The following is a 21561-nucleotide window of genomic DNA, read 5'->3' on the forward strand; positions in this document are numbered from 1 at the left end:
ATGGGGAGGTTGAGTGCTTGGGAGGGGAAGAGGTAGGTATTGGGTTGAGCTGCTGTGTCTTGGACGACTTGGGCCTTTTGAGAGTCATGGGGTGGTGGGGTGTGTATTATGTTACTTAGCTAGGAAGGTTCAGCAGGAATCTAGTGCAGGTTAGAGGAGAGGAGAGTAGGGTAGAAGAGCCTTGGGGTAAATGTGCTTGCAATGCTCATATAACCACTGCACACCTTTTGTGGAGGAAAATAGAGAGAGTTACTACTGGCTAGTAAGTGCTTTGATTTGATTTGATTCAATGCGTTGAAATGTATGGTCTGGTGCAAGTTCTGTCTTTGGAAGGTCGGGCTTGGTGGGCGCTCCATCGAGGTGGTGGGAAACAGGCAATCAAGTTGCATGTGAGAAGGCTGTGCTATTGGCGGAGTGTGAGACATGAACGTCGTGATTGCGTCTATGTGTTGGTTTCTGAAACACAGGATAGAGAGGGATATGTTGGGCTGAACTGTATTGGAGTATTTCTTAAATTGCTATGCGCGATTGTTTGTGTGTTTGTTTCGTCTACAGGTTACGGACGGAGCCTTGCATGACATTTGAGTGAAAGACCCACTCCACGTGATGCCGTGTGACAGTGCCTTACCGCCTATATTTTCTACCTGTTAAATGTTATCAGATCCAGCCAATCACTTCTTACCTACTGCTGCAGTCAACCGCTACCCCACCTCACACCATTCAGCCTTGTCGCTGCCTAAAACCAGCCCGCCGCTGCCTACGCCTGCCTATCACCTCCACACCACAATATCAACCCTGACTGCGCTAAACCCAGTGCACCCAGATCTCCTGCCCCACCATGCCTCATTCGCCACCATCCATCACTGCCCTCCCCGACGAACTCCTCCTAACCATCGGCGCACACCTCGTCAATCCAAACCAAAACTCCGACCTAGTCAGTCTATCCTTAGTGTCCCGCCGCTGGCGCCCCATCGCCCAGGAATGGCTCCTCCGCGTCCCCCGCTTCAACCTCACCCACATCCACACCTACATGTGGGAGCTCTCGAACCACTCCCACATCATCCCGCTCATTCACTCTCTGGACATCTACAGCTCCAGTGAGAACCGCGTGCGGCACGCCCGCAACGGCCTCTCGATCAAGGAGTACACCGCTATTCGATGTCCGGCGGCGCTGGCCCAGCGGAGCATGTTCATAGGGTTGTGCATGCAGAACGTGTATTTCTATGCCGGCGGGGCGAGGGAGAAGTTGTACTGGGGTATGGCGCTCAATGAGGATGTTGTTGCTGCACTGTTTGGCGTGCTGCTGTGCGTGTTGCCTGGACTGCAAGAGTTGAGGCTAGGAGGCGGCTGGTTGATGGACTTCCCCTTCTTCAGCACCGTGCTGGCGTCAGAGTTCCAGGACCATCGCTTCGAGCCCGAGGCGTGGCAGGAGCATAGTTTCCTGGCTGGAGCGCTTGCCGTCGTGAGACCACGGTTACGTGTCCTGCACGTCCCGGCTGAAATGACGGCGATGCGGCGTTGCGCGCATGTACGGACGTTTCTTGATTTCCGCGCCTTCGACCATCTGAGCGAGGTGGGCGTGACGATGATGGCGCTGCGGGACGGGCTCCTCCAGCTTCTCGACCCGAGACTCGTGTTCCCCCCCTCGTTGGAAATCCTGCGCATCAGCGAGGCGATGTTCGACACGACGAATTTCCTCCACGCTCTGTTTTCCGCTAAGAAAACTTCTCACCTCCCGCTGCTTCGCCGCGTCGAGGTCTACTACCTCTACCCCGTCGACACTGTGCAGCGCGCGGCTCTTCGTCGTCCCTGCCTATCGCCCATCGAGGATGCGCAGCGCGAATGCAAGGATGCTGGCGTCGAGTTGCGTGTGTATTTTCCGGGCTTCCAGCTGCAGACGTGGTTGATTGGAGGGTCGCCGTGGAGTCTGAGGGATCAGGGGCTGGATGTGTTGAAGGCGGCGGAGCGGAAAGCGCATAATCTGCCCATGGCGGATGTTTGCTTTCCTGTGCTGGAGTGCGAGTGGGATGCACAGGGGAATGTGGTGTGGTGATGATGGCAGGTCTTTAGTGTGCGTTTTGGTTGGTCGATTGGTCGGAGATGGGCTTGTGGGTTGCTTTTGTGGCGAATGTATTGGGTAGGCGATGTAATGGATTATGTTGATGGGACTTCTTGAGACGACTTCGAATGTCGGTAACGCGCAGAGTTTGTCTGCGAATAAGTTTCATCGCGTAGAGGTAGAGGGATGATTGAGATGCTGTTACTACATCGTTATCAAAATCCTCCTTTTGCAACTGAACCCTCTAGATTCTGTTTAATCGTCCCTTGTTCAAAGCCCTTTTGCGGTCTGACCAGTCCGGAAATCATTGCTTATGGTTGGCAGGGAAAGTTTTCTTCTCCAGGATCTCAGCCGCTTCAGGATATTACCGAACTCTAAGCCTCGTCGTTGGAAGTCTTCTCTGCTTCTCCAGTGTAGTATGTTGCGCGACAGATAGGGCAACTCGTTTTCCGCAGAGCACACCACGAGACTAGACATTCGGTGTGAAATTCATGGCCACAGACCTTTAGTTTCAGAATCTCTTCCTCCTCGATGGATACGGCTTTGGCTGGTGGCACTTCCATGGCGGTGTTTGCAGTTACCACCTCGTTGCTCAGCCTCAACTGTGCAGGCTCAGGGGGTGAGGGGCCGTGTAAGGTCGATAGACAGATAGCACTATGTTTTCCGGTCAATCGATTGCCATATACGAAGCAGTCGGACAACTCACCACTCTCTCTCAAGCACCGAGATACATTCCACAGAGCTTTTCTCTTCCAACGTACCGACGCGTGCAGCACCTACAACCTCAGTCACGGACCCCAGCATCGCTCTTGCATCTGATCGCTGCACAGCAGCACGTCTTGGTGGGATTCCAACTCTCGAAAGGCGTTGTCGTCGCCTGCGAAGAAAGTATACGCAAATACTAAGTCCGGATATCAGTAAAGACCACCTCAACTTCCTCTAAGTGACTAAGCTGGAAAACCTCGGGAGAGAACTCACGGTGGCCCGAGGAAAAACAAGAAAAGTACGGGGATTAGCAGGCTGAACGCTGTTGGCGACATGCCCGATCGGTCCCTCTGGTTGTTGGGGACGTTTCTTTTGTCCCACCGCTGCGTATGCTCGACTACCATCCTCACAATCGCAGGCATCTTTGCTTTTACTCCGCTGACTCGGTAGCAACCTGTTGCGTTTTCGAAATACCGGCAGGTTATGGTACGATGTAGGATTCTCTAACCCAGGAGTGGCTTTCAACACTTTCGCCGCCGTATCTCGAGTAGAAAGATTTCCGTGGTAGTAAGTACACCACGAACGAAGTAAGACTAATCAAGACCGTCCATGATAAAGGAACACCACCTCCTCTTATCCCAAGCCATGCCCTTGCCGCAAAACAAGTCCACATGACATTCCCCAAGCCATCAGCCTCAAGAGACGCGTCCCCGCACTTCCCCAGCTTTCTTCACCCTTCTTGGCGCTGCGCCGGCCATCGACGGAAAAGTATCACGCCATTACACACAGAATACTGGACCGCGAGGAGCGCGCTAACGGCAGGTTGGAGTTAGATGCTGGGCTGATGCAATCGTGGGTGCCGAGAGCCCTCTAGGCGCATCAACGGCGCGACCGGATGTTGGCGCCGAGAGCTCGGGCTTTGTATGCAAGATGCGCCCAGCGTTGGCACAGTGGAGCGGAGCGGGAGTTTTAGTCTTAGTTTCTCTGGTGATCCGGAGCATTGCAGAGTCTGTTCCCCACTTGGGGCGAGAGAGTGGAATTTACACGGCTGTTCTCTGCCGGCTGGTACGATTCTCGGGGCGGTTCAAGTAGTGTGCATTGCGAGTTGAGCTTGTGTATCTAGATTGGATTCATGAGGTATCGTAATTACTACTCGCAATGTGGTATTTAAAACAACAGCAAAACCTTCGACTCAGTTGTCAAGGCGTAGTGGTATCAAAACAAAAAAATCTCCCTTTTCCTTGAAGGTCAAACCCGATCTTCGAAAAACCTTGTTCCCAACTGGGCAATACCCACCAACTTGTGTTCATATGTGCTCATCAAATTCTTACTGCAAATTACTTCTTCTCATCATGGTCTCCATCAGAGCTGATAGCAGTGCTGAGATATCTCTCGAAAACGCGAGACTCGAGATCGATCGATCCTCTCCTGCCACCGCCTGTCTTCTTCTCCTGCATTTTGAAGTAAGTTCTCTTGGCAAACTTCCAGCTCTCAACACCAAGAAAGAAAAGGATCGTCGCCACAAAGACGATACCCCACTCCCAGCTGATGCCCTTGTGCTTGAACACAACCTGGTTGATGACTGGGATGTACAAGACAGGGAAGATGGTGACGAAACCAGCCATGATGGAATAGAAGAGGAACTTATTGCGCCATACGTCGATCATCCATTGGGTGAAGTACTTCGTGGAGCCGGGCTGCATGGCGAAGAACGAGCGGCGCATGTCCAACATCTGCCATGCAAGGAAGAGCGAGAACCAGGTAAGGCAGGCAAAGGCGGTTGCACGCGCGCGGAACACCGTGTCGCAGGAGTCGGAGTAGGTGTCGTTGCAGTTGCGACCGAGGTTTCCATCTCCCCAACCATACATGACAAGGACAAAGGACGCAAGGCAGAGGGCGGCGATCCAGAGACCGTAGACGACCATGTCGAGTAGAACTTCAGTAGTGAAGACACCGCGCTTGAGCTGTGGGACGTTAGTTATATTCAATACCATGTTTTTGGGATTGGCAACTTACACTTTGGGGAGGTCGGTCCAGGATGTCTGGAGCAGCAATCTCGAAACCAAGACCCATATCGGGCAAACTGGAAGTAACCATAATAATCCACATGACTTCTACAGGAGTGATGGGGAAGACGGAGAGACCACTCTCGTCTTTGAAAGCAAGACCGATGAGCAAAACGCAAGCCTGTGCGACGTTCTGTGCGAGCAAGTGAAGAATGAACTTCTGGATGTTGTCAAACATGCGGCGGCCCTCTTCGATGGCGTTGAGGATGGAAGCGAAGTTGTCGTCGGTCAGAACAATGTCGGAAGCGTCTTTGGCTACGTCAGATCCAGTGCCCATTCCAATACCAACGTCGGATCGCTTCAGAGATGGAGAGTCGTTGACACCGTCACCGGTCATAGCGGCGAAAGCCTTCCTTCGATGCAGAGCATCGATCATTCGAACCTTGGTGTTGGGAGCGCATCGAGCGATGACGAGGGGAAGGAGTGGAAGAGCGTCGATCTGATCTTCGGAAAGCCTATCGAACTGAGATGCTGTCATTACCATAGCATCCGTAACTTCCTTAGCGAGAGTAGACATGTTCGAAGGTAGAATGCCGACTTCGGCAGCGATGGCGCGGGCAGTCCCCGGATGGTCACCAGTAAGCATGTGTACTTCGATTCCGGCCTTCTGGCATTGACGAACGGCTCCAGCAGTTTCGGGTCGAGGGGGGTCGTAGAGACCGACGAGACCACGGAACACCAAGTTGCTTTCGATTCTGCTTCGGTCGACCTCTTCGCCCTTTGCGGGAAGCGCGTCGGTAAACTCCTTACTAGCCAAAGCCAAGACACGGAGACCCAGGGATGCCAAAGCTTCCATGTTGGCCAGAATCTCCTCACGGTAGTCATCATCCATCTCAACGGCAGATTCACTTTCGCCATTGAAGACAGTACTGCACGAGTAGATGACTCGCTCTACAGCGCCCTTTGTGAAAACGTGCTTCTTGTTGTTGGCAATGTCTTCAAAGATAACTGACATCTTCTTGACATCCGAATCGAACGGAAACTCAGCCAGTTGTTTCCAGGCAGGGGACTCGCCAGTTGTGTATGGTAGACGGTTCCAGCCGAATCGAGAAGCGAAGATCTGGATGGCGATTTCAGTTGGGTCGCCTCGGGCATTCCAGACACCTTCGTTGGTCTTGTGTACATTCGCCAAGTTGGCCAAAGAAGCGATCTTCAGATAGTCGAGTAAGTGTGGGTTGTCTGCCAGCAACTCATCGGAGGGTTGGGGCTTCTCCTCCATGTCCGGGTCAATGTGTCGCGGTGGCTTGGTTGTAAAGCTGAGAGAGCCGACAGTGGGGTTGAAGGGTTCGGTGGTCACACCGACAGAGTAGGTTCCTTTGGCGGGAATCCAAGCCTTCTTTGCAACCATCTTTCCTTGAGTGAGTGTGCCAGTCTTGTCGGAGCAAATGTCTGTGACACCACCAAGGGCTTCAAGCGACTTAAGACTACGGACAATGACGTGCCTTTCGACCATGCGCTTAGTACCAGCAGCCATCGTGATCGTCAAAACCACAATGAGTGACGCAGGGACCATACTGAGGCCCGTAGCGACAGCGTAGATAATGACCTCCTGGTTGTTGGAGAAGTTGTTGGCAGCCAGCACGATGATAGCGCAGACTACTGCAATACCGAACAGGAGTAGAGCAAGACGAGCGAGTTTCTTTTGGAGCGGGGTACCGACGTTGACACCAAGGAAATGCCCAACAGCATCAGCGGCGGTCAAGCCCCACGCTTCTGCGTATCTGTGCGGTTTGGCAGAACCATCAGCCTTGCGCTTAACCGGGCGACGGCGAGAACCCTTCTGTCGAAGTGACATGGCGATGGATCCGATTTCAGTGTACATTCCGGTAGCAAACACGACACCTCGAGCTCGGCCCTTGGTGACGGTTGAAGAGCTGAAAGCAACGTTCAAGCGATCGCCAGGGCCGGTATCATCGTTGAATACGGCATCACCGTCTTTCAAGACAGGGAGCGACTCTCCAGTCAATAATGCCTCGTCAGTTTCAAAGTTCACGGCCTCAACGAGACTGGGGATTGAGTTAGCAACGAGATGTTTGAGAAAATGCCGGAGGTACTTACCGGATATCAGCTGGGACAGTGTCACCTGTCTTCAGCTCGACCAAATCACCAACAACGATTTCAACCGTTGGGATGGTAACAGTTTTTCCGTCACGTATAGCGGTAGCGGTAGGCGAACTCAGTCCTCGAAGCGAGTCCATCGTCTTCTCGGCATTGAATTCTTGCATGAAACCGACAACAATGTTGAGGATGATGATGGCGGTTACTACACCACCTTCAATCCATGACTTGATACCGAAGCTCACACCCATGGCAAGGATGAGTACCTGCTTTCAGTTAGAAATGTTCATGTCGGATGGTTCTACACAACACTCACCAATGTCATAGCGTTGGCAATCTGCCGGAGCAGGATCTTCCCTGGCTTGACTCCTTCATCGTCGCCCAAGTCGTTGTTTCCAAACTTCTCATGTCGTGTCTTTGCTTCGGAAGTGGTCAGGCCATCGTCGGGGTTACACTTTGTCTCCTCGATGACCTGTATGAATGAGAGAGCATGAGCTGGCTTCGAAATAGGCTCATTGGATTGGCCGGTGATGTGGCCCTCGAGCGTGGGTGTTTTCTTTCCCATAGCTATTGATTTTTATTTCAAATGCTAAGGAGAATTTGGGGATGACGAACAACCCAATTCCGGGGGACATCCAGCTCTTTTAAACACCGAGGCTGGAGACGCATGCAAGACTCCATGTCGACAGCCAAGCCCCGCGAGATATAGAACCCCTTGGCGCGGTGGGAGCTATGTTGGGACCGGTCTGTACACAACTCAGAAACATCACAACTGGTCACACTGGGTAGTTACAAGGAGGGTCAAGGATCTCCAATCTGCTCGAGCGGAGATGCAGATACGTCGCACTCATGTCCAATACACATCTTCTGTTTGAGTCAATCACCGACTCAATTGTATACTCGTTGCAAGTGTGTTCTGATGCTTGGGACCCTTCCTATGACGACAGCGGGGTGCTCCGGGTGCCGTGGAAGGGAGGGTGAAAGGCCGATCGTGGCGAGAGGAGCCAAGCATTTCCGCTCGCCTAAGATCTGCCAAATCATGCTATCATACTTGGCGGCTGGTCAAATCATACTAAAGTGCCGCGAGTCCCGTTCAATAGCAATACCAACGTCATCCCAGATTGTAAGAGCGTATCTTACGAGCGGGCTGCGGGGACGCCTTGCCAATGATACGGCATCACTAGGAGTATGTCCTCCGCCAAGTCCTGATACCCTGCCACCAAAGCACAAGGTTCCCACCAAAAATGTGGTATGCATCCCCAACACTCCAACGGCAAAGCTTGTCACCAAGGCGTCTTTCTGTGTCAGGCAGCTGGACCTGTCTCGGCTTTGTTGCCCGTCAGTTTCTTGAATCTCCCAAGACTCTGCTTATCTACGAGCCGACCTTAAGGTGCCCTGCTTCGCAAGCAGATTAGTCACGAGACTCATCGATCACTCAACGGTCGACTGATGCAATCCCGAAAGATATCCACTAGAGGATGGATCTAATGGAACATTCTAGCGGCATTCTTAGAAGCTCAAACTATGCCAAGGTTTAACGATACGCAGCCATTCACTGTGTCCGCCACCCACACGACCATGTTTGCACCCTTTCCGACTCCGAGGAGCGAGCAAACGCTTCTCTGCTGTGTGGTTTTGTAGTAGGTAGTGGACCGGAAGAACGTTTGGGGTCGGATCTTGGTACACTAACCCCATTCACTTTAGGTCTGCGTAGGTACAGGCAAAGCTCAACCTATTGTATCTTGAACTCCTCGCAGATGATCTCTTTGTCCTTGATGCAAGGGCTGGTAATGCTACTAATGCCAACGAGGCCAGCAGAGCCGTCACAATCCGCCACGCCGTCGATCTTCATATGATGCTCATCTGTCGTTTTGCAGATTACTCCCATAATACGCTGATAATAGCACAGCTTCAGTCACAGTGGACTTCTATCTGGTCTGCGTTGGTGATGATAATAATTATGCTGCTGTTGAGAGGACCGCTATCCGCGACGATGAAACCGCATCTGTGTCACCGTCGTTGGAGAACTTATCCGAAAGAAGTCACTCCGCCGTCGAAGTCGATCACTCTCATGATCTCAAAGAACGTAGGCTCAACAGCGGCTTCGGGGATGGTTCTAGATGCTGTGGTGCCGTTGCTGCTGGTTCCATCGCTGAAGCTTGAGCCAGGACCTGACCCTGAATCTGATAAAGCGTCTTCTTGGTCACTAGAGCCTGGGGTCCGATGAACTTCCATCACCATTAGAATTCGATGAGCTCTCGTTGTTGTCTGAGACCGAGTCAGATGAATCGAAGTACTCTTTCGCTCTTACAACTCCACACACGTCGATGGTCTTGGTGGCACAAAGGACGAAACATACGGTGTTCGATGCAGCATCACTGGCCCAAACTGCATGAGGAGCAGTCATAACTCCAGAGGGTGCATCACCGGCTGGCAGGCGCCCGAAGGATACAGACTAGATATGAGGGTCCTGTTGGAGAGTTTGCTAAATCCAGGACTTTGCCTAGAAATAGCTTGAAAGAAATATGGCATCAACACTAGATTCAGAACCTGTTTGGTCAGCCAGTGCACAAGAAGATCTGGGTTTCGCGCACACTGTTTCGAGTGAGCAAGTACTCTTTCCATACAAGCTCAGTGGATATATTTGTCGAGAACCAAATCAGCTACCCTTTGCAAAGATTGTCCCTCAGCCATCCTCGTCATCCACTACCGACCGACAAAGATTCCGAAGCATGTGCATACGATAGCCGCCTGGAACATCTGGCCACTTCCTATTTTCTGAGCTGCAACTAGCTCCAACCATTAATCATCCACATAACTACTACCACAAAGCAACAACAGCAGCACCGACCAGAGCAAGCAAGGTCGACCGTTCAATACCAGATCCTGCCGCAGCACCAGTACTCACAGTGGCAGCGGAACCGCTGGCTGTGGGCGTTGATGCAGAACCAGAGACATGACTCGACACGGCCGCAGATGCACCCGACGCCACACTGGCACTTGTCTTGATTCCTGTGCTGGTAGCGCTGGCGAGACTTGAGGTCATGGATGCAGTCGCACTGGCAGCGGTTGCACTTGCAGTTTCCTTCAAGAGCTCTGCACCCTGCACGACGGTTGCAGGAACGAAGGCGACATCGCTTCCAGAGAGCACTGCAGTTTGGGGGTCTTGGCCCGTCATGTCTGCAGTACAGGTCATCTCGACTGCCTTGGTATTGTAGTCGCAGTTGTAGCTCATGGTGTAGGTTTCGGCAGACATGGTGCCTTCGAAGGACGTGCCAGAGATGACTCTGACGTCAACACCAGTGCCGAAACCGCATTCAGTGGCATCAACTCCTGTTGCGCATGCGATGTGCATTGCGGTAGTAGACGGATTCGCGGTCTTGATTGTGGCGACAGGAGCATCCCCTTCGTAACCTGATCATAATTAGAGAATGATTCAACCAGGCGTAAGAGTTTGCTTACCACCGGGAAAAAAGAATGAGACTACATCTTGGGCCAAAGTTGTGCTGGCTAGCAGAGAAACGAGGACAACTGATTGACGCATGTTGAAATATGTAGCTGCTTTGCTTATATCTGAAATATATATGGCTCCAAGATTTATTAAAAGACTGATACAGTGAACAAGTTCAAACGAGGGTGAATTGGCGACCGAAAGAGAAAAACGAGTGTTGCAATTCCAGGTACAGCGGCGGCCTCAGGAGGATGGTGGCTCTTCTTAAGCTCTCCTTAGTTCATGTTCAAGCTTTTGACGGTAAGCCTGAGTCTAACGCGAACATGCATTAGTTGGTCTTGGGCGGCTGAATGTGACAGGGCATTAAGAAGTTCTCCAATCGTATCTATGAACTTCAAAACCAATAAAGGGTTCGTGACACCTTGACTCGTGTAGCTGCCCCTAAGTCTAGGCAGCAGTGCGTTATCTCCGAGACGCGGGATACATCAAACTCTTGTGTTGTCAAATAACAAACAGGATCTCCACCCTTACAGTATATGTCAATGTTGAGTTAGGCAAATAGTTCATGTCGTGGTACCGGATGTCCAGGAATTGCAAGGTCAAGGCGACACCGAAGTCGAATGGCAGCATGTCGCGAGTGCGGTAATAATCTTAGTAAGCGAGTTTGTCGCTAAGAATACTATGAATGTAACACAAAAGCGGCTAATAATAGCTGTGCAGATACCGTAAAACTCTAGTTGTTTTATCTTAAGCTAGTAGGAGTAGTAGGTATACTAAATAGACAATCTAATAAACACCCCTAAGTAGCACTTAGGCTAATATTAAAATTTACTAAAAATTTTATTAGCTTTACCTTCTAATATTTTCTCTATTTTATATATAGAAGGCTTTCTTAACTTATTAACTTTATTATATTTAACTAGCTATATAATAGTTACTTTACCTAAACTTAACTAAAAGTAAGTAGCCTTTAGTAATATTACTATAAGTAACCTTAATACTAACTATTCTTATAATACTTATTAAAGCTATTACTATTAGACACTTTAAGCGCTTATTAATAAAGAAACTATATATAAAGTACTTAAAGTATTATCTAGGTATTATATAGTCTTATTACCTTAATAGAAGATTAAAATTATACTATACTTTATATACTATTAGGTTAAGAATATACTTTATTAAGATAGTTTTATTTAGAAGTAATAGTACCTTAAGAAGCTTAAGTATAATAGTTATTATAGGCCTTTAAAGGCTTATAATACTACTACCTACTTTAAGATTCTAAAGGCTACTATAAAAGATATATAGTATTACTAGTATAAGATAGTAGTAATAAGCTATAGCTATTAGGTTACTATATTAAATACTAGCTATAAAAGGTATCTTAAGCTTAAGCTTAAGTTATTTTAATAGTTTATTAAGTAGTAATAGTTAGGATAAAAGGTTTTATAGTTCTAGTTTTACTAGTAAGGAAAAATTGTATTTAATATATTATATAGCTAGGAACTTAATAGTAATAGTAAGGTTAGTAATTATAATTATTAGGTATAGATATAGGAATTAATTAACCTTTAGCAGCCTTTTTAATTTCTATTCTTAAATAGCTAGTTTAAAAACTTTCTTTAAAGATAGAATATATCTTAGTAATAACTTATTTATATTAGCTAGTATCTTCTACCTTACTACTTTAAACTTATAAATTAATTTCTTTACTTTATTTACTATAACTTAATAATTAAGATATTATTTTACTATTTCTAGTACTTCTAACTATCTAATATTATTAATATAGATAAAGTACTAATTCCTTTTAAATTCTTTAATAGGTATACTTACTACCTTAAAAAAGAATATATAGTTACTAGAAATATTACTAACTCTAGCTAGACTAAATACTAAGCTACTTTTATACTATATATATTTACTAATAGTATACTAAGGCTTAAGCTAAAGCTTATTTTTTATAGTATAGCTAGTAGTAAGCTTAACTAAAAAAGGTAAAATAAATAGGACTTTTATATTACTATTAAGGTTAACCTAAGTATATATAATAATAAGAAGCTTCTAGTTAAATAGTTAAATAAAGAACTATTTAATATATTAAAGAGGTATAAAAGCTTACTTATAATAGACTATACTACCTTCTATAAAATAAAAGTTATAAAGGTAAAACTTTAAAAGAAATATATTTATTTAGTAATAATCCTAAGTAGATATACTAAACTACTTTAGCCTCTTAATATTAGTATAAACAAGTCTTTTAAAGTATTAATAAGAAAGAAGCTTAAACTATTATTAGATAATAATACTTTAAAGTAAAATTTAACTAAATAAATAGTAATTTTAATATAGTAGATAGTAGTAATAAAAGCTATTACTAATACTTAAAATAACTTAAATAGGTAAAAAAGATAGCTTATAAAGAACTTCTTTATTTATACTAGTATTACTATTAACTTTACTAGTACTAATAACTACTTAATTAAGATTAAAGACTTTATTAATAAGGTAAACTTTACTAGTTAAGAAATCTTTAAGAACTTAATAAAGGACCTATATAAGATTAAAATTAAGAAGTATAATAATAATATTTTTACTTACTTACTACTAAAGAATAAAGGTAAGATACTTACCTAGTAAAAAAAGAGTTATAAAGCTATATTAGTACCTAATTTAAAGTATATTATAATAAGTAGAAATATACCTAGAAGTAGTTAATTAAATAAAGCTTACTTTATAAAATAATTATTAGCTAAGGATACTAAAAAATAGATTTTATTAAATTTTATTATTATTAATAGTACTAGAAATTTGTTAGTACTACTAGTAATAGTAAAATAGGTAAAATAGAAAAGGAGTAAGAAAATATAGTAGTAATTAAAGCTTAGAAAGTGTAAGGAGCTAACTCTAAGAGTAGTTACTAGTATAAATTAGATAAATTTACTAAGGATCTATAGTACTAGTTTTCCTCTACTTATAGTTCTTCTAGTAGCGTACTAGCTATTTCTAGTAGGTGTTAGTAGTTAGGGTAGCTAAGCTCTAAGGCTTTACTTACTAAAGTTCTACTAGGCCTAGCCTATTATATAAGCCCCTCTTAGCAAAAAATTTTATATTTTAACTCTACTATAATATAATATATTAACCTACCTTTATACGTAATTTATACTGCAGCTATACTAACTTTACTTACCTTAACTTCTATTTTACTTACTACTATTATAGTAGGTTTACCTAAAAAGTCTATATTATTTTCTAAGTTCTTCTTTATAGCTACTAGCTTTCTAAAAAAGTCTCTAGTAAAGAAGTAGACTTATTCTACTACTAAAAGTAATAAAAAAGCTTTACCTTTACCTATAAGTTTATTTAGTTTATTAAATTTACTTTCTTCTTTACTAACTTTTTATTTTATTAGTTTTACACCCTACTACTTACTTATTTATTACTACTAGTATTATCTCTACCTCTACTTCTACCTCTATTACTAAAAGCTACTAGCCTCTCTAGCTACCTATCTACTTAGGTTATACCTACTATCTTTTAGAAAATAAAAAGACCTATATCTTTAAAGAAAGTAAGTAGTTCTATAATTACTACTCTTAGAAGTAGTATACTACTTATTATAAAGTAAGTAATATTTACCTTTACTTAAGTACTACTAGTTAACTCTTAAGTAAGTTTCTAATTAGCTTAAAGCTAAAGTTATCTTTCTTTATAGTCTTTTTACTATCTTCTTTAGTAATATATTTATAAAGTCTATTACTTTATACTTTAATAAGTTAGGTTCTAGGCTTATTAAAGCTTAGTAAGAGGCTAAGAAGAAGTCTATTAGTTAGCTTAAGTATTAGAATAATAACTTTAGTAATACTATTACTAAGTTACTTCTTTATACTATTATAGTTAAGCTTAGTAATATTTAGGCTATACTTAATTATTAGAGTAAAGCTATCTTAGTTCTAGTAAGTTTTCTTTCTAGTTTTACTACTTTTTTAGCTAATTTCTATACTTTTCTAGGCTAAGACTACTAAAGGTTAGATTAAGTATTTTATTAATATTATTACTAAGCTTATCTCTCTTTCTTTTAAGCCTTAAGAGCTACCTATCTATAAGAATAATAGTAGTACTAGTAATTAAGATACTTTTAAGAATAATACTACTATTAGTAGTAAAAATAAAGTAATATAGTAGTAGTTCTTTAGGTTTATTTTTTAGTATTCTAGTAAATACCTAGTATAGTATAGTATTTTAGGCCTATAGTACTCTATTAGTAATACTCTAGCTACCTATAGGTAGTTAATTTTATACTTATTAACTAATTTTTCTTCTTTTTCTTTTAGTAATATTTTAATTTTCTTAACTATTTATATTTTTAGCCTTAGTAAGAGTATCTATTAGTAAACTGCCTATAGTTTCCTATAGTACTTATTACTAAAAATATTACTTTCTCTACTTCTACCTTACTATTACTAGAAGCTCTAGTATTATTATAGTTTATTAAAGAAACTCTTTTAAAAATCTTCTAGTAATTTACTAATATTATTTTATTTTTTTTTAAAGAAGGCTAACTAGCTATCTAGTACTTTAGCTTTTTTAAAGTTTTCTACTAGCTTCTATAAAGTTATAGTATAGTCTTTTTACTTAACTAAGTATTATTTCTTATACTCTTTACTATATTATTTCTACCTTTTACCTATAATTTCTTTAATTTTCTAGTAGTTTTCTAATTCTTTATTAATATTTTCTAATACGCTTTTAAGTTAGTAATTATTAGTATCTTATTCTACTAAAGAGTTTTTAGAGTATAGCTAGAGCCTATCTATATAAAATACTAGGTAAATACCTAAAGAAGTATTTAATCTTATAGTATAAAGAGAGATTACTTTCTCTACCTAAAACTTTATATTTTTCTAGTCTAGTTTCTTACTTAGCCTACTATTAAAGAAGTATTTTTTATACTATAACTATACTTAGTCTTCTTCTTATAGTTATAGTACTTTTTATTAATAGTAGTTAGCCTAGATTTCTTAGAGTTATTAAGCTTCTGCTATTTTTACTTATATATAATCTAGTGTTTCTATAAATTTTATAGTAAGTATTCTAGCTAACATCTCTAGATTATTAGGCCTTTAATATTATTACTAGATTACCTATTCTACGTCTTCCTATACTATATCTATATTATATCTATATTATAGAAAGAATAGGCTAATACTAGTAAATACTATATTTCTTTCTTTAATAGTAATTTAAGTAGTAAGATATATTAGTACTTAGTTATTTTATTTCTAATTAATATAGGCCTATAAGTAAAATTCTATAGTACTATTTATTCTTTTAGTAGTACTGTTAGTTTCTAGATAGTAGCTAGTAAATACCTAATAGGTAATACCTAATTTTTTATAAAAAGTTTTCTAAAAATCTCTAATAAACTAGCTACTATAGTTAGATATAATAGTATCTAAGAGCTAATAGTAAGCTACTACTTTTTTTATAAAAGCTTTTATTACTATTTAAGTATTTAGATCTTTTAATAAAATAAGTATTATATCCTTACTTAGCTTATCTATAACTACTATAAGGTACTAGTACTTATTACTTATAAGTAAATTAATAATAAAGTCTATTAAGATTTTCTTCTATACTCTATCTAAGAAAGAGAGTAGTCTTAGTAGTTTTCTTTTTAGTTTTCTTTAAGGCTTAGTTTTTTTATATACGTTATAGTTTTAGATAAATTACTTTATTATAAATAATATTCCTAAATAGAAGTAGTTATAAGCTAAGATTATATAGGTATTTTTACAGCTTAGATAGCCTATAGCTAGAGATTTATAGGTTTCTAAAATAATTTTAGTATATAGTTCTTCTAAATCTAGTACCTATTTTTACTCTTAGTAGCGTAGAAACTCTTTTTTATTAATAGTATACTTTACTAATAAGACTTTTTAGTTTAGGTCTAAAGAAAACTTTCTTTAACCTATTTCTATAGCCTTTTTTACTTTTTTATATATTAAGTTATTTTTAGCTATAACTTCTTATATTCTTTTAAGCTTTTCTAAGCTGTTATAAGCTAAGGTAAAGTTAGTAGTAATTTTTATAAGTATACTATTAAGTTTTAGTAAAGAGTTATTATTTACTAAAGGTATATTATTAGGTTCCTAAAGCTATAGACTTTATATTTAGTAGTAGAATAAAATACTTACTTCTTTCTCTTCTTTAAGTTAGAGTTAGCTTTTTATATATAGTTATAAAAGCTAGAATTCTTTTATCTTTATATACTTATTATTTTAGCTTATTAGTAGATTTCTTTCTTTTTAGAAAAGTATATTAGCTCTTCTATTAACCTTTCTTAGGTAGTATATAAAGGTTAAATTAAATTAGCTAAGTATATTTAACTAGCGTATATACCTCTTAAATAGTAGCCTTATAGTATAGAAATACTCTAGGTTCTTATAATTTATAATAATAGTAAACTTTAAGACTTACTAGAGTTTAGTACTTTATTAATTAATACACTTTATAACAGCTAATAGCTCCTTATTATATATAGTATAGTTTACTTTAGCTACTATATTCTTTACTAAGTAGTATACTACTATATAGAGTAGCCTATCTTTTTTAAACTATAAAAGGACTCTGCTAGTTACCTACCTAAAGGTATTATATTCTATTACTATTTCTAGGTTTAAGTTAAAGTTAGCTAATACTAGCTTAGAAATAAAGGCACTTTTAAGCTTAGAAAATACTATTTTTTAGAGTTCTCTTTATTAGAATACTACTTCTTTTCTAGTAAGTTTAGTTAGTAGAGTAATAATTTCTAAGAATTTCTTAATAAACTATTAGTAGAAGTTAGTAAATTTTATAAAACTTTAAATACCCTTAATGCTCTTTAGCTATTTCTAAGTATAGATTACTACTATCTTTTCTAGGTCTATTTAAATACTATTACTTACCTTTATTATAAACTTTAGGTACTTAGTCTTTTTAATACTAAAGTTATATTTATTAATATTTAGTTATAAGCCTACTACTCTAAGTTTCTAAATAATTATTTTAACCTAGTATTTATAATTCTTCTATAATCTATCTAAGTAGATAAGTATATTATTTATATAGGCTAAGTAGTATATATCTAAGTCTTCCTAGAGTACCTAATTAATATATTATTAGAATATACTAGGAGTATTAGTAAGGCTAAATAAAGTAACTAGCTATTTATATAGCCTAAATTAGGTATAGAATACTATTTTCTATTTATTCTTCTCTACTACGCGTTTCTAGTAGAAGGCTTAGATAATATCTACTTTTATAAACTATTTTACTTTAGTAATTTAAGATAGTATCTTATAAATAAGTAGAAGGAGATATTTATTCTTATATATAATAGTATTTAAAGCTTAGTAGTCTATATAGAATTATAGCCCTTCTCTAGGTTTCTTTATAAATAGAATAAAAGTAGTAGCACTAGATTTACTTATTTAAATAAACCTATAGTTTAGGTATTATTTTAGGTTTATAGCGTATTTATACTTCTAGTATAAGTAGATAGTGTTAGGAAAAGTAGAGTTATAGAATCTACAGAACAGTCTTTATAACTGTCCTAAGCAGTGCCTAATAGTGCTTTATATATATTCTATTATCCTAATACTATATAGACTACTCCTAGTTATTTCTAATAGTTCTGTTACTTTTAACTAATTTGTATTTTAGAAGTTCTCCTGCGTCTAGTTTTACGCTTATTAAGGGCCTACCTATATTATAGATTATAAAAGTTATTATTTAGGCTCTAAGTAGACTTTTTCTTAATAGTTTTATCTTTCTATTTTATACTAGACTCTTACGCGCCTTCTAGCTCTCTTAGAAAGTATATTAAGGCATTTATTATATAATTAACTAGCACTTAAATTAGCTCTATTCTAGCTAGTATCTTATAGTATAATAAAAGGTATATATATATATATTACCTATATACGTAGTTTAGGAGTTCTTTCTCTACGTAAATAAAAGCCTTATAATAATATTATAAGTTATTATAGCGTTTAAGGCGCGTAAAGTATATACTAGTTCTCTACTATATATAACTATCTAGCTGTATACTGTAACTTAACTACTACTATTATATTATCTAAAAAATAATAAATATAAATATAATTATAAAAAGTAAGTAGTAAAGCTTAATTCTATTAAGCTAAGATATATTACTAGAAATTTATATACATAAATATTTCTAAAGTAAATATTTAAATCTTATATATTACATTATAGGTCTTCTTAATACGTATAGAATTTACTAAAGCCTTAACTCTCTACTAGCCTTATTTATTAGTAGATACTACTAGTACTTACTACTAAAAGTATACTGCTTATAACTATAGTTAATTTATATTTACCTTCTCTTTTTACTTAACTAGTTCTTGCATAGAACCTTCTTTACTCTTTCTCTTAATAATATTTCTTTTTATCTTTATCTTTATAACCTGCTTCTTAAAGATTTAGAGCTTTATATCTAACTCCTAGTTATAGAGTATAAGGCTAAGGTATATTCTAAATAGCTATTTAAGTTAGAAGATTTAGTATAAAAACTAATCTTAGATAGATTACTAGGTAAGCAGTTCTATTATTACTAAAGTGTCTACCTCTATAAATATAACTGCCTTAGTAAAGGTAAGTATAAAAGTAACTATAATATAGTAGTTATTATACCTCTACTAGTACCTAATACTTAGAACGTTTTCCTTTATATTTCTACTAGGTAGGTAGACTATAGTATTACTACTATACTTCTACTAGAGAGCTAAGGCAAGAGCAGATATAATAATAGGTATAACTACCTATTAGTTTAGTTAGTAGATTTCTTTCTTTTATTAGTAGATTTCTTTCTTCTATTAGTAGATTTCTTTCTTTAGTTAGTAGATTCTTTTCTCTTATTAGTAAATTCCTTTCTCTAGTTAGTAAATTCTTTTCTCTAGTTAGTAGATTTTAGTATATAGCCTTATTATATAGTTTAATTTTACTAATTAATATAACTATTATAAACTAGAACTATATATCTTTAATAGTCTTTCTTTAGTATACTATAGATATTAGTTAATAAGTAGTTATATAATTTTTATTTACTAATAAATTCTTAATACTCTTAAGGCTTACTATCTTCTAGGTCCTATATAATATAAACTACTTATAAATTTTAATAGTATACTGCATAATCTTATCTATATTCTTATCTTTTATAGCCTAGAATATTTAAGCCTACTTCTTGCTTAGCTTAGTTCTACTTATTAAATTCTACTACTTAACTATCTATATTCTATTATATAAGATTATACTATTCTTAAATACTTTAAACTCTTTAGTAATTTTTAAAAAGATAAAGTTATAAAACTAGTATTATTATATTTTACTAGCTTTTAATAAAACTACCTCTTACTAGTTACTTATAAGCTAAGGTAAATTTCTAAGGCTAATAAGTATATAGTAAATAAAAGTAAGAGCCTCTACTACGCTATTTTAAAATAGTATCTTAAATAAGGCCTATAATCTCTACTAGTACCTATAATTATAATATCTTATATACTAGTATATATTAAAGAAGAGTATTAATAAGTTCTTAGCCTTATAAAATTTACTATAGACTATATACCTTAATATATTTTAGTTTCTAGAAGCTATATTCTTTTAGTATTATTAAAAGTAATTATAATAGTAGTTTTTCTTAAAAACTAGAAGATCTTAGACTTATACTTATAACTAAATATACTACCTTATAGAATAGTATATATAGACTAAGAAGACTCTTATAGATAATAGTAATAGGCAGTAATAAGTAGTTAGAAATATCTAATACCTAACTACCTACTACTACTAATAGGTCTTCTTTTATAAGATTATTATATAATTTACTATATAGTATATATAGATTTTAAAGTTTAGATTATCTCTATTTAAGCCTTCTTATATATTACTAATATTTATATTAACTATAGCTTTCTAAATCTTAGCATATATAAGACTCTTTATATAAAGTAGTATTATAATTACTAAATATAGTTTTTTAGTAGAAGTAAAACTACGTAGAAAATTTATAATTAAAGTCTACTTAGAATACTCTTTTAAATATTATAATAGCTTCTATCTACTATACCTCTATAAAAGTTATAGCTCTAGTAATAAGAGTTATTACTAATTAAAGTATTTAGCTAAGAGATATAATACTAGCTTTATAGTACTATCTAGATATAAACCCTAATCTTATTTTTAGTAAATATAGGTAAAGATCTTTACTTTCTAAGTAATTATATATACTAAGAGTTAAGTCTTATCTATAATTAATATTATTTTAAAAGAAAGTATAGCCTATAATAAGTAGTAATAAAAGGTATTATATCTTACTAAAATAAGTAATATTACTATAAATCCCTACTTTAGAGGTAGTAGGATAAAGGCAGTTTCTTTAAGCTTTAATATATAAATTCTAAAGAAGTTTACAGCATTATTATAATCTATATTATAGTAGTACTCTATATATTACTTAGCTTTATAATTAATATACCTTCTTAGAGTCTATTTAAGTTATTAGAATTATAACTAGTTTATTACTATTAAGTACCTTAAATATACTATTAATTTAGAGCTTTTTACTTAATATTCTCCTTTATTAACTTAAGCTTCTACTCTACATCTATATTTATATTAATATTATTTTCTACCTCTAAGTTACTATCTACTTTATACTTTTTTATTAGAATTATAGAGCCTAGGTTATAGATATTAGGTAGCTTTCTATACTTATTAGATAGGTTTCTAATAAGTAGTAGAGAGCTTTTAGGTAGTAAAGAGCTTTTAAGTAACTATATTCTTTTAAGTAAAGAGAGTAGTTAATATACTTTCTTAAAAACTAGCCTAGTAAAAACTTCCTTACTTAAGCTATTAATTTATAGTACTTTTTTATAAGTATTTTCTTTTTAAGTAAAGAGTAAGGTCTTTTTTCTCTTCTTTTAGCTAGTTTTAGAGGATATACCCTTTAAATATAGATAGTTAGATATAGTAATAGATAGCTGCTAACTATAGTACTATTAATAATTACTTTTTTACTTCTAACTTATAAGCTTATATCTTCTACTAGCTATACTATTAAAGTAGTTTTATAGTTTATAAAGATATCTTTTATATAGTAAAACTATCTCTTTATAATCTATATTAAATTATAGTATATTATAGTTACTTTT

General features: G+C 37.4%; 5 protein-coding genes across 5 annotated transcripts; 1 reads left to right on the top strand and 4 right to left on the bottom strand.

Moving 5' to 3' along the window:
• Positions 1 to 785: 785 nt before the first annotated feature.
• On the top strand, positions 786 to 2295 carry P153DRAFT_371728 (uncharacterized protein). Its single transcript, XM_033669332.1, has one exon. The coding sequence runs from the start codon at positions 839 to 841 to the stop codon at positions 2051 to 2053; it is 1215 nt and encodes a 404-aa protein (XP_033517802.1). The 5' UTR covers positions 786 to 838; the 3' UTR covers positions 2054 to 2295.
• A 35-nt stretch (positions 2296 to 2330) lies between these two features.
• Positions 2331 to 3381, bottom strand: P153DRAFT_165389 (uncharacterized protein). The gene is made up of 3 exons (XM_033662282.1): positions 3038 to 3381; positions 2766 to 2960; positions 2331 to 2713 (listed from the first exon to the last, which is right to left on the bottom strand). Exons 1-3 carry the CDS (start codon positions 3184 to 3186, stop codon positions 2434 to 2436), a joined length of 624 nt encoding a protein of 207 aa, XP_033517803.1. The 5' UTR covers positions 3187 to 3381; the 3' UTR covers positions 2331 to 2433.
• A 33-nt stretch (positions 3382 to 3414) lies between these two features.
• P153DRAFT_371729 (uncharacterized protein) lies at positions 3415 to 3814 on the bottom strand. Its single transcript, XM_033669333.1, has one exon. The coding sequence runs from the start codon at positions 3763 to 3765 to the stop codon at positions 3577 to 3579; it is 189 nt and encodes a 62-aa protein (XP_033517804.1). The 5' UTR covers positions 3766 to 3814; the 3' UTR covers positions 3415 to 3576.
• A 65-nt stretch (positions 3815 to 3879) lies between these two features.
• On the bottom strand, positions 3880 to 7548 carry P153DRAFT_402018 (potassium/sodium eff). Its single transcript, XM_033671961.1, has 4 exons — positions 7205 to 7548; positions 6889 to 7154; positions 4781 to 6836; positions 3880 to 4728 (listed from the first exon to the last, which is right to left on the bottom strand). The coding sequence occupies exons 1-4, from the start codon at positions 7451 to 7453 to the stop codon at positions 4102 to 4104; spliced, it is 3198 nt and encodes a 1065-aa protein (XP_033517805.1). The 5' UTR covers positions 7454 to 7548; the 3' UTR covers positions 3880 to 4101.
• Positions 7549 to 9482: 1934 nt separating this feature from the next.
• P153DRAFT_371732 (uncharacterized protein) lies at positions 9483 to 10535 on the bottom strand. The gene is made up of 2 exons (XM_033669334.1): positions 10351 to 10535; positions 9483 to 10302 (listed from the first exon to the last, which is right to left on the bottom strand). Exons 1-2 carry the CDS (start codon positions 10430 to 10432, stop codon positions 9710 to 9712), a joined length of 675 nt encoding a protein of 224 aa, XP_033517806.1. The 5' UTR covers positions 10433 to 10535; the 3' UTR covers positions 9483 to 9709.
• Between the last annotated feature and the right edge of the window lie 11026 nt (positions 10536 to 21561).

Source organism: Dothidotthia symphoricarpi, assembly GCF_010015815.1.
Source record: "Dothidotthia symphoricarpi CBS 119687 unplaced genomic scaffold P153scaffold_32, whole genome shotgun sequence".
Classification (NCBI taxonomy): domain Eukaryota; kingdom Fungi; phylum Ascomycota; class Dothideomycetes; order Pleosporales; family Dothidotthiaceae; genus Dothidotthia; species Dothidotthia symphoricarpi.